The sequence below is a fragment of the Watersipora subatra genome, chromosome 7 (genome assembly GCF_963576615.1).
Source record: "Watersipora subatra chromosome 7, tzWatSuba1.1, whole genome shotgun sequence".
NCBI lineage: Eukaryota > Metazoa > Bryozoa > Gymnolaemata > Cheilostomatida > Watersiporidae > Watersipora > Watersipora subatra.
The window spans coordinates 16,935,212-16,948,596 of record NC_088714.1 but is presented as its reverse complement, the minus strand read 5'-3'; the positions used below and the strand labels follow the sequence as shown (position 1 = coordinate 16,948,596).

The 13,385-nt window shown below is 34.3% G+C and overlaps 1 protein-coding gene across 1 annotated transcript in view; it reads right to left on the bottom strand.

Moving 5' to 3' along the window:
• Nucleotides 1-394: 394 nt before the first annotated feature.
• Nucleotides 395-13,385, bottom strand: part of LOC137400483 (papilin-like) — a 30,975-nt gene continuing 17,984 nt past the window's right edge. Inside the window, exons 12-19 of the mRNA XM_068086808.1 lie at nucleotides 4,563-4,639; nucleotides 4,126-4,177; nucleotides 3,794-3,867; nucleotides 2,959-3,103; nucleotides 2,343-2,478; nucleotides 1,300-1,461; nucleotides 1,011-1,172; nucleotides 395-483 (exon numbers count right to left, since the gene is read on the bottom strand). Of these exons, the coding sequence (XP_067942909.1) occupies nucleotides 453-483; nucleotides 1,011-1,172; nucleotides 1,300-1,461; nucleotides 2,343-2,478; nucleotides 2,959-3,103; nucleotides 3,794-3,867; nucleotides 4,126-4,177; nucleotides 4,563-4,639 (839 nt within the window). The 3' untranslated portion in view covers nucleotides 395-452. The remainder of the gene's footprint in view (nucleotides 484-1,010; nucleotides 1,173-1,299; nucleotides 1,462-2,342; nucleotides 2,479-2,958; nucleotides 3,104-3,793; nucleotides 3,868-4,125; nucleotides 4,178-4,562; nucleotides 4,640-13,385) is intronic.

The following is a 13,385-nucleotide window of genomic DNA, read 5'->3' as shown; positions in this document are numbered from 1 at the left end:
GATCGCCATGCTTATTATTGGATACGACATTCATTAAACAAAAAGAGTAAGCTAGTCCATGTTGGCTTAACGCTCTTCTTTTAGTTATGACGCTGCCTACTTCTATGGTAAGGTTTAAGTCCTTGAAGCACGCATAAAGACGCGCATTTTCCTTGAGGCACGCCTTTTAATTGGTGTTCTACTCATCACAAGCACAAGGTTATTGAAGTTGATAGATTCATAGAGTTATCATTGCTTATGTAAAGATCAAGCCCTTGTAATCAATGAGTGCATAAATGTATCATACTCTATGTTTGTAGTGAGTTACTACTTTGAGGAAGATCAAACTTTATTTGATTCATCCACAATCACCAGGTATATCAAAGAGTACATCTACATGTAAAACAGTTTGTTTAAAAAATAAATGCAATCTTCCCATTACATGATGGAGTTGTCTCGTCATGTTTCTTTGTCTAACATTGTGCATCACAGGCCTCCTTGGTCCTAAAAAGTGAAACACAACAGTAAAAAATTACGCTCGGATTAATAGCTGTGCAATAAGAGTTGTTCTTATTTGTTGTTGGAGGTTTTGTATCAACTGATTTGATAATATTTTGTGGCAGCTTTCCGACCATCACCTTAGACTACCAGGGTACTAGTTCTAGTGATCTACAGTGTGATATGATCACCCGTGTATCTACTGACTTATCTACTGACTGTGTTACGATGCCCCTGTTAAGAAATGCTTTTTTGTGAAGTTCGATTACGAGATCGGGGATCAAGGCTAATGTTTACGGACAGCGTATCATCCACTTATCTTCTGACGGAAGACAAATGATGCTTCATTAACAGCTGTCAATGACTGAAAATAGCATAACAGTTAAAGTTGTTGAGAATTGTATGAGAGACTACAGGTAACTGTATTGTTAATGAGTCATTTTTAAACTTTATAAGTGCCAATAAAGTGAAATATTACTGTTTCCTATTTGCTCATTGTTTGAACTTGACAAGAAGCGCTGTTTTATACTTACATAAAGTTGTTAGCATTTCCTCCACAGCCACTGTAGATGAATACTTCACACTGGCCAGTTACTGAGTTGTGATACCACCTAGCCATGGCGCTGACGCAGACACCTTGTTCTTTAGGTAAGACACAGACACTGTCACAACTCGCTTGGCACTCTTGCATAGTCCTAGAATTTATATTCATAAAATGTTTTTTATATTTTATAATAATAGAGAACTCTTAGTTCAGAGTTTTATATTTTGCAGAACGGAATATCTTTTGCAAAAGTAAGAAAAAACAGTTTTCTAACTTACATAAAGTTGTTGGTGTTTCCTCCACATCCACCGTAATAGAAAAGCTCACATCTTGCAGTGGCGGAGTTAAAATAGTAACGGGGGAGACGAGCTAAACAATATCCAACGTTGACAGGCTTGCTGCATCGGTTCATACAAGAGTTTTCACACTCGTATTTAGTTCTGAAATGAAATATTTATTAATGTTTATTACTTTAATGTTGATAAGCACAGTTTAGGTGGCTTACAGTAAGTTACCTAAAATGTGATTATTGTGATATCTATATAGCATTTCCGCAGGAGTCTCATATTAATACTTTGTTGCCAACAATTTCATTTCAAATATAAATGTTTTTTTTTAACTTATGCCATACCACAATAAAAAAACAGAAACAAAAAAAGGACAACAGTTAGCCATCAACATCAAATAAATTGTTTAACAAAATAGGTAGTATTTAAAGAACTTTTCTCTGCTAAAAAGCAAATATTAGGTGGAAGATTGTTAAAGCTGCTAGCAAAGATATTTTCAGAATAATAGTTAGATTTTATATGCAATTGTGCAACATGCAAATGCATATGTAATAATTCAACCTGTAACTGTTCTGTAAAAAAGGAAACAAACCACAAAAAGGTCTTGAAACTTTTAATGGATATAAAATAAATTTTAGCGTCGGTAAACTATGAAGTTGTAACGATAGTTTGAATCTAAAGTTAAATTTAAAGTTCAACTTGAAATGTTTGTTCAGAAGCTGTTTACATGTTTTGACATAAACAAAATGATAAAAGGGCAAGTTACAGAAACTTTGACAATCATGGTTGCCACATTTTTTAATCGTTAGCAAGCATTAGTTAGAGTTTATGAAAAGTTGTAGCCAGACGTTTGTATGTCATTCGATTTATGAAAGTTTGACTTAAAAATCACAACTATTCTTTATATGCCAAAGTTAGTCTGCAACTTGAGAGTTAATCTGCAGTTGTTTGTTTACAAAGCTACTATTATTTATCAAAATCATAAAATGATTTTACTGGCAGAAAGTAGAATAGCCCAGAATCCTAGCTCTGACCTGAAGTTGTTGGTGTTGCCATTGCACCCGCCGTAAGTAAACTTCTCACAGTTCTGTGTGTCTTCATTGTAGTAGTATCTTTGGACATATGACCTGCAGGGTCCAGAGTCAGCTTTCATAGCACACATGGGAGGAACTGTAAGCAAATATTGTAAATACTGTGGCAGATAGAATAAATGAAACTAAAAACAGTCAAAATACGACTAAATGTCCATAAAATCAGGTGGTTTCAAACTTTCCATTTTGGCAGCAAGTTGGAAAGAAATTTCTTATCAATATTTCATATTTTTCTTGAACCCAAAAGAGATAAGTTTTTGGTAATGATAATTATATCAATAATAATAATAATATATTGGCTATCCAAAAAAGAATTAAATGAAAGTGTTACCATGGTTTTAAAAAGTGAGTACAGTTTTTATTTAAATAGTTGAAAAGGAAAAAAAAACCTGAAGATTGTTCATTCTTTCCTAAAAGGTTACTCAAATTACTAGTGCATACTTGAAGCAGTAGCTATACAATGTTAATTAGCCCATGCAGCCCTCTTCTCTCCCCGTAGCATGCCAAGTGCTGCTCCTTGGTAATAATATTTAATAGCATACTTTATGATAGTTCATACCTTCCTCTTCTTCCTTCTCTTCTTTGGATTCGTCTTCTTCAACTGGTTCTCCAGCCTCTTGTTGGAGTTCAGAACTTTGAGCAACCATGAGAGCGTCTCTTTCTCTCTGGCATTGTGCCAAGTCAGTAGCCATTTTATTATAGGCCTAATATAGATGTTAAAGTTTAGACCGATGCAGAGGGAAACAAATACCAAAAATTTTTAGTCCATGAGCCTCTAAGCTTTATTAGAAATCAATCAATCAATCAATCAATCAAGTGCGCTAGGAAAACAAAATATTTAGCTCCTGATTAAAAATGGGAAATTTTTCTCAACCGCAGACTACTGCATGATAGAAGACTCTATTTAAATTTTAATTTTCACAAATTATGAGCTAATCTAACATAATTATCCAAAAATAACACGGTTCGTTTGTTTCTATTGTAAAAAGGAGCAGTTCAGTGTTTTCGTGGTTTAGAACTCCTGACTGGGAGACTACAGGTTGTGATCTGATTCTCCAGAAAGACTACCAACATTGATAGCAAGGCATTCTGACCTCAAATCGCTTTTTATGTCAAACCTATCATGTAAATTAGTATGCTGAGGTGATCTAAAACAGAGAGCTGCTGAAAAATGTTTTTCTTAATTTTATCGATATACATTTTCAGAGTAGCCACAACAGACTGATAACATAAGAGCAACTGCAATCAATTTCTTCTGTATTAAATGAACTCTAAATTTTTGGGGACAAATTACAGTATGGGTGATGAACTACTAAATCATTACAGCTCTGTATGAATAAAATAATATTGATAAAATTTCCTTTGTTACTGTGAACAATGCAAATGATACTCACAGTCCAACTAACGTAGTAAGGTGCCATGTATGCGTTGCTCATGCCCTTAGAGGCATAGTACACGGTATGGTGATCTGCAAGTAATCCTTTCATGAGTAATTATTTCATAAAATGAAACGTCTTCAGAGCAGTCACTCTAACTAGGAGATGTCTGTACTTAGAGATGTTCCTCAAGGCGAAACTCAATGTTAATGAAATGGAAACAGAAAAAAGTTGCTGTTAATCTACTGCTGCTAATATTGTGCATGATATAATGAAGTTGCATATCTTACTACTCTGACTATTTCAATCAAAGCTAAACATTTGATGATGCTACGGCGAATCATATTTACCATTTTGGTAGTCAGCTGAAGAATCATCTGCCCCTTTTCTTTCAGCAACACCCTAAAAATAGAGTTACAAAACTAAAAACTGTAGACTATTTATAATTTTATCAACAATTTATTTTGTAAATTTTGTAAATGCTTACTTAAAGTATAAATTATGCTTTAATTTAGGATTGGTTTGTAATTCAATTTATTTTAAATGCTTACGAACGATATTAATTAATTTCTAATCATTACGTGACATTTGTAATGGCAGTCTATTTTTTATGGCAACAGTGGCAGGTGCTCTTCTATAGACCTTTCTTATACTCTTATTAATAACGGTCATTTCCATATGAGAATAATAAAATGAGTTACTCTATGACCACTAATCTTACGCAAAACAAAATAATGGTGGTGTACAAGAGCAACACTGTCAGAAATAGTCTGAAAACACAACTTACCACAGGCATCTTTTCTTGACCTGCTGCTACTGCCTCATTCTGAGGAGCTGATTTGGTGGTGCCAATAACAGCAATAGCTAACACAACCAGTTGAATCTTCATGCTGACTCTTGAGGGTGACTGACTTGTAAAATACTGATGATAGACTCCCTTGTTTCAGTTTATATAGTGCTGCCTGACCTTTTAACCTCAATTGTTAGCTATGTAAAGGGCCAATCTTGAATACAGTTATGTGCTGATGGTAGGCCTACATTAAAAAGGTTAATTATTTTAAAATTAATTCGATTGGTTCAGTTTGATGTTGCAGTTTAATAATTTAAACTGCTGAATTCGGTCAAATAGAGGAAACTATAACCACATACTTAGCTAGTAGATTATAAATCCCATTCTTGTATGTTTCTGCTTAAATTTTGAAAGACTGAGAGGAACAGAATGCAAGCTAAGAAATAGAAGCCATAGTAGCCATTTTATATCTACTTGTTTTCTAAATGGTTGTAGCCAGCTCATAGCATTTGCTAAAGAGTATATTTGAGGTAGTCATTCATAAGCTAGGTGGTTGTCTTGATTTTAAGCTGTATCTTTTGAAGCTAAAGTTGCTTAATAAGTAACAGGAAAAGTGATATCTAACTCAATCAGGTTTGAATATAAACCAATGCAGATTCTAAAGTCTGATGTAAAAAAGTTCTGTTATGATTCTCTATCTAGAGTTGAGACCGGTGTAACCGCATCTCTGATGATTATTTTAGCATACAAAACAATGTACCTTTAATTGTCATTAGCATATATTATTATATAAATAAACATTGCACCTATTAATATATATTTTAGTTCATAACTGTTTTTTTAAGGTTTTGCATACTATGTATGGTTGACTTGGTTTTTGGTTAACATCTCAGCTTGATCATCTCTTATGTTAATTGTAAAGTGCTTATGTAATGTTGTAAAATTAATTTTGATAGACTTACAGTCTTAGAAGTTTATGTAGATTATAATGAACTTTAGTTGAATAAATGATTTAGAAAAATAAAACTGTTAATATTTCACCAAAAAATTCAAGCTAATGAGTGATTGACAAGGTGAAATCTTTAGAAATGTTCTTGTAGAATAATATAGTAGTTAATGTAATTCTAGTCAAAATTGTTAAGTATTAGGTGCCCCATATATTGTACATCCTCTCAGTTTGGGGGAATATTATGAGCATTTTTGTGCCAATAAAACAAAATTATTTATACGACTTTGGTAAAGCCTCATAGCTGGCTGCTGTTATAATTGTAACAGAATCCGCCATAATTTTAATCTTAGCTTTTCATACCCCAGTTTACGGTCACAGCTCTGATAATTCAGATTTTTAAAATTTAGCAAGGTATTAGAAACGCTATAGCAGTTTATATAAGATATAATGCTGGTTGACCTTTTGACCTAAACATTTGATTGATTTATAGATCGAGATTGGAGGTAGAATCTATAATAGAATTATGCACAGACAGTACATGTGTGATTGGATTGTTTTAAAATTTAATTGGTAGCATGGCAGATGAATTGAAACTGATAGAGCTCATGTGCAAAAAATTATCCCTTGTTTGATGTGGGCTGTGTTACATGAGATAAATGAGATAGCAGAAATACTTGTTTGCATCTTCCCACCGCCTGACTTGTATTCTGCTATTTGTGCCCTCTTCTTCTATATCTTCCTGACCTCATCGGTATAATGTATCGATTGTTGCTATGGCCTCATAATGGGTATTTTTTATAGTTAGTTTTGATAAAAACATTTTTATGAACATTTTTGTGGTTGCTTCTATTGTTCTATTTTATACACCAACATGGGCTAACTGTTGAAGACACAATTTGTCCTGTCAACAAAAAGCCTACTCAAACTGTAATTCATGTAAGAAAAATCTTTTGGAAGACCTGCAACTTCCATGCAGAAGATAGCGATATAATAAAAATGATGCATAAAATGGTAAATGTGGCTGCGTAGCACCTCTTTCCTTAGTAGCAATTTTCTCTGACTATATGGTCAACTGTTCAGTACTTCTATTCACATACATAAAAGGCCTCAGTCTATCTTCAATAGAATTACATAATCATCTCATAGGACTTTGGTAATCATTTTTCCAATTTATTTATATAAAAGCTTGATTCTATTTATCATAAGATTGACATTTATAGTTATACTATTCTTATATATAATATAAACTGGCTAAAAACAGTTGTCATTATCTCTCAGTTTTGTACTCACTCTGTTTGGTCAGATTCACAACCTGTCACTCTCAATCAAATGGTGAATGTCTGAATGACACTGCCAGGTTAAACATGGCCATTAATCTTGATGTCAAATTTCAGTTTGCAATATAATACAATTAATTTTAAAGTTTTAGATTAAAGACTCAAACATTGGTATCAATAATAACAAAATTTTAGCATTCAATCAGACAATAATAATAAATATCAGCATAGACATGAAAGAAGAATAGAAAATAGACAAAGTAAAAATAAAAATAGAAAAAGTAAGATAATTTGGAAAACATATTTCTAACTTTCTTGTAAAAATGCTTTAGATAATAGATTTAAAAAGAGGCATAAAATTAAATTTGAGATTTCGAAGTTTACACCTACATCGCACATTAGTATAAGTACTTAAAAAAAAAAACTTACCGCGCAGACTTTTTTTAAGTGAAAGTCATCTGTGCAAGAATGTTCAGTCACAATCGAGCTCTGAAAGAAGAATTGTTGTCATTAAGGGAAAAGATGGCAAGTTTCAAAAATAGCAGCAGAAGTTATCTGCAACAAATTAGCAACATTGCTTTGTTGTCTGTTTCACAGTCTGCTGGCAGCGCATCTCCTTAGTCGATATTTATTATCAAACACATATATTTAAACAAGGCAACTATTTAAAAGCCCAATCATTAAAAAACAAAGTATTTAAAAGCTGCTGTCAGAAATTACTTCTGCACCATGTATGAACAGCAGTTGTCTTTGCATTGCCAGTTTGATTAATATTTTTTATTACATATTTGATTTTGGCTAATCATGATATGTTAGTCATTGTCTACACAGATATGTATGCCTGGTTGTCACTACGTCGCACACATGCAACACGCTGCCAGTGCAGGGTGTACTGCAGTTATCGGGCTATTGCTCAAAATCTCTGTTCTCTTTCTAGTTTTGATGTAACTAGACAACTAAATGCAGTATCTTATTAGTGAAAACCTACATAATTGTTTTAATAATGATATTGCTATATTTAGTAATTGTGTTATTTAATGGTTGTCAAATCAGTATCCATTTCTCAACTTCTTCTAAAGATTGGAAGAAAAAGTAAAGATACTCTTTACACTTAGCGTCAAAAAGAGGATGATTTACAGGTATGTTCTAAATATTGATTCAATAAGATCCAGTAAATAACGCTTGCCAGTGTGGGAAATAGTTTTGCCAAAATACAATAGGTGGCGATAAACCCTCAACTCTGTAATAAGGAGTTGTGCCCTCTAACAATCTGCAACAAAAAGATTTAAACAACGCAGCAGCTAAAGAATGCAAGTAGAAATGAAGTTGAGTTGATTAGCCCTTTATTTCCATTATTATATCCACCCCTGATTATATAACTGCGTTGGCATGATCAATAGAATGTGACATCTCTTAGGCACTCCTACACTCGCACATGCTCTATGTTCTTCACAAAGTTGATACGCCTAAATACAAAGATATTCAATTATTTCTGAAGACCACGTTTAATGTTTTATCAATTACTGGTGTGAAGGTGTGACCACTGAAATAGATTAGCAGGAGGACGTAGAATATTAAATTAGATTTGAAATCAACGTCACCCACTCTTTAGGTAGTTGAGGAGAGGAAGTACACCATTAGTCATTGTTATGATCTCTGTTGTCTCTTTAATAGTTAAATGGTGGGCATACTTTGTCTCTAAGTAAACTGAAGTTTTTCTTAAAGAGTGCGCTATTTTATTGAGAGCGTATCATTCTTTCAGTTTGATGTAGTTAAGCGACAATACAGAAGTTGTCTTCATGTAATTATTTAATACAGCATCAAGAAAGTTAATAATTGATTTAGAAAAAATTCAAAATTCTGGAAACAATGTTTTATTTTTACAATCCTTAAATACATTTTTAGAAACCAGCATACATGTATGTATGTATGTCGAGTAATAGTTTAAGAATGAGAGAAAAACAACTATTGTTATTGAGTTTGAGAAATGCCAAAAGAAATGTTTACTTTTAGCTAAAACGAATCACAGAAAAAATAGAAACAGATTCAGTATCAGAACATCTTGTTCTAGTCAGAACTTCATAGAATAAGTTTTTTCAAAGGGAGAAACGTAATACTTATTGAAAGATGGGAAAACTCTTAAAAAATCAAATTCCAACAGGTGTTTCCAAAGTTTTAAAAACCTGTGAAGTTTGCATTGAAGTTACAAAGAAAAAAACAAACATTTTTAGAGCTCAAATTTGCTGCAATACATCACAAAATTGCAAACCAACGCCATTTGCTCAACTTTTGTCATAAAAAGCTATTCACTGCATTGAAAAAAAACTCGATGTCGGTTAAAGAGGGCACAATATGCTCATTGAATCAGGCTACTCAATTAAAACTGCTCAAACTTTTAAAAACTAGACAAGCGTAAAAAATTAGATCAGACTAGACCAAACTTAATTAGACTAGTCTAGATAAGGCTGGACTGAACAGTAAGGCTAGACTAAATTGAGCCAGATTGGACGGTTGGACTATACTGACGCCAGACAACACGATAAAACATTATTCATTGTGAACATTTTCTGATTAATTAGTTGCTAAACAGAAAAAAAATTGTTCTTAAGCTAGAAACTTGAGAGATAAAGTAATAATTTTATAAAATGTAGTCATAATAATTCATTAGACTTGCTGGGTTACATAATTTGGCTGGGTTACATCAGTATACATGATGTACATGTATGTGAAAAATGCTGTTTCAAATAAAAGATATACGCATCCTCATAATATATACATATTAGTGCTGGGCATGAGTAATAAAACTTGCTGAACTCATGGATTTATCTTCTCTCGAGTCTCAGGTAATAGAAATTTTGAGCATTTCGATCTTGCGGGTTTGGGTTTTGATTTGCGAGTTTGGGTTTGGTACATGGATCTGTCAAGTAGAGTGGAAAAAAACTTTGTCTATTGCGCCCTGCGCTCTAAACACTGTTTAACAGCCCGCCTGTTAAAGCTGCGAGCACGAGTATTTGTCAATAGAAATGTCTGATGTTTGAAAATTTTAGACATAAAACCCGTATCAACAAACTCGATATCCAAAAAACCCGCTGATTAAGAAGTACTCGTGCTAAACACTGCCGTCTACCCGATACTCGAAAAACCCAAACAGAAGGGGCGAGCCTAAACTCGTTGGCCATGAAGTACTCGTGCCAGCACTAATACATATATACATTGTACATATACCATGGAAGCTGTTCAATGTAAACCTGTGTGGCAAAGTTTTGAGAAAAATCGTTAACTTGGCAACCCATAATTAAAGTTTTTGGTAACGAATGCGAGCGAGCTGTTATAATGGCTTTGGGACTGAATGAACATTATATGTAAGCCATAACAAAAAAGGAAAATGTTGCTAAAAACCAAGCAGCATGGCGCAAACCGAAATGAGGAATGAATTGCAGTAGAAAATAATCTCCAGCTGGCTGCAAAATTGAAAGAGGTCAAGATCTGTGATGCTGTTACACAAGCTGAAAAGAGTCAAGTTGGCGCTGACCATAAACTAGAGGAAAATCAACCAGCAGTGCACAATACAACAAATTAGAAAGTGCACGAAGCTCTTTGCTTGTTACGGTTTCGAGTGCTGAGAGTCTTCTGAATTTGAATTGCATTATGAGTATATGAGTTCTTTATAAATGATTTGCTACTGAATTTAAACTGCATTATGAGTATATGAGTTCTTTATAAATGATTTGCTACTGAATTTAAACTGCATTATGAGTACATGAGTTTGTTATAAATGATTTGCTACTGAATTTAAACTGCATTATGAGTATATGAGTTCTTTATAAATGATTTGCTACTGAATTTAAACTGCATAATGAGTATATGAGTTTTTTATAAATGATTTGCTACTGAATTTAAACTGCATTATGAGCATATGAGTTCTTTATAAATGATTTGCTACTAAATTTGAACTGCATTATGAGCATATGAGTTCTTTATAAATGATTTGCTACTGAATTTAAACTGCATTATGAGTATATGAGTTCTTTATAAATGATTTGCTACTGAATTTAAACTGCATTATGAGCATATGAGTTCTTTATAAATAATTTGCTACTGAATTTAAACTGCATTATGAGTATATGAGTTCTTTATAAATGACTTGCTACCGAATTTTAACTGCACTATGAGCATATGAGTTCTTTATAAATGATTTGCTACAAAAAGACAAGAAGCAGCCAAAGCTGGAGAGTTTTCTAAAGAAATTATATGTTTTACTGTATCTGTTGTAAGTTTTATATTTTACTAGGTGAATGTATGGGTAATAAAAACAGGTTATAAACAGTGGCAGGTAATGTAGTCGCCATTAGCTAAGTTAACTGAATAGCCAATGGAAAAATTACCAAATTGTTTAATATGAGTAACTTAGGCTAGTATAGAAGATGAACAAAACATCAAGCCTATGCAGCCTCCATGGGCACCATAGACAAGCTGCTAGCTAAATTTCACCTCTTTTGCTTTTCTAATGGACCCTCACACTGATGATGTGGAACCTTGTTAGTAAATCAAACTTCTCCATAGTGCCTACCGCCAACAAATATCTGAGGTTAACAACTTCTAACTAACATAAAAGTCTACCCAACCTTCATTCCCAGCATAGAAAAGTTGCTAGCTGAATCTTATTTGATTGTTGTACAAAGTTGCTAGCTGTTGCAGCTCAGGCGCAAATGCTCCCACCTAGGCAACTCCAAACACAAATCTACTATACCATAAATCATCCTAGATGCAAGCTGTGCAAGGATACACCAGAGACCATAAAACACAACCTTAATAGGTGCAAGCAGCTAGCCGGAAAATACATACACAGACCAGTATTATCCTGCTGAAGGAGTAGTGTACAAAACCCTATGCAATAAGCCTGGCTCAATGAATCACTACACTTGAGCAGTACCAGATAGAGCTGATGAGAACAAATGTGCTCATCTCCTCTGAAAATTTTACATCTAGTCTGACAACCGTGTCATGGCAAGTCAGCCAGATATTGTAGTGGTGGACAAGAAGAGCAAAATGGCTACTATAATAGATATAAATATAGCAGTATTTGATGACTACATCATAGCCAAAAAAAGACAAAAAGTGAAGGAATATCTCCGACATAGAAAAAAGACTGAAATGTGGAATATGGGAGCAATTGTAATTCTGGTAGTCATTGGAGTATTGGGTGCAATAACACCTGCAAAGCAAATGTGGCTTGCCCAAATAATTACAACAATCAACATCATTAAGCTACAGAAAGGCGTAGTGTGGGTAACAGCCAAGACCTTGAAATTAGTGCTCAGACTTCCAGAGCTCCAGCGGGAGACCTGAGCTTGAGCAGAAAATACTGTTGTCAGAAACATCAAAAGACTGATCCCACAATCATCAGCATCACCGAACCGAGCTTTCCCATCATTGGAGAAGGCTCTGCTTGGCTTGAACAACCAAGTGATAAATATAGAAACTGAGCAATAAATAAAAAAAGGGTCGAAGCCAAATAAAAAAGCGATCGTTATAACAGAAGGAGGACGCCATTGTTCTGCCGAGCAAGCGCAGACTCTCTGCATGATTGTCATTTGTATGCATACACATTGGCTTTACATATTTATATATAGTTGCAATGAAATACATGTAAATACTTTCTGGTATAAAACACTTGGTGGGTTTATTTATTTGCTGCTTGTCTTGTGGAGAACTGGCAGTTTCCTTTACCGTATTGCATAATTAATTTAGCTAACTAAGAGGCGGAAATTTCTTTTGAATACATATATATATCAGTTAGATAGCGACAGGACAGGACAGATAGCGCAGTTGGTAAGGTATCAGAACAGTGATCATTAGGTCCTAGGTTCAAACCCCAGCAACTGCAGCTTTCTGGTGGTCTTTAGACAAGACCCTTGCTTGTATAACATCTATAACCTCTAAGATGAGTGCAATAACCAAAGCCATGCTGGCTCGGATGTTGCCCGGTCAAACAGGTCCGCGCTGCCTGTAACTGAACCAGGACAGTGAAAAAAGGACCAGGCAGTGACAAATGGGCTACTGGTTCAAAACGGATGAAATGGACTCAAACTGATAACAGGGATCTCATGCAGTACTACTTTATGAGTGGACCTCAAAAGTGGGGCTACATGGGAAGGATGCAACAACTGTGGATAAACATGCACCCTGAATTGCCACTAATCGCTAAGCATCTTTATTTGCAAAATAGCTCAGAGGAGTAACATAATCAAGCGGTATCTCATATTGGAACTTGAGGTAGATGAAATTAGGGAACAGTTCACCCAAGTAACCTCGACGAAGAAGGAGTGCCTATCAACACATACAGTCACACATACACAATCTTGTGTTGACTCACAAGTCGAAGAAGACATGCACTTTGACCTTGTCCTAAGGGTGAAAGAGCTTGCGGAAAATATCATCAACAAGATGCTAGCTGCTAATGATCATGGAATTAGCATTATGGAGTTAGCAAGGCATACCTAAGAAGCTGTTAGAAGACATCAACTTGGCACTAGAGTCGATCTCAACTAAATCGATAAGTGAGACTAATGCCTTGATCTACAGTACGGCAGT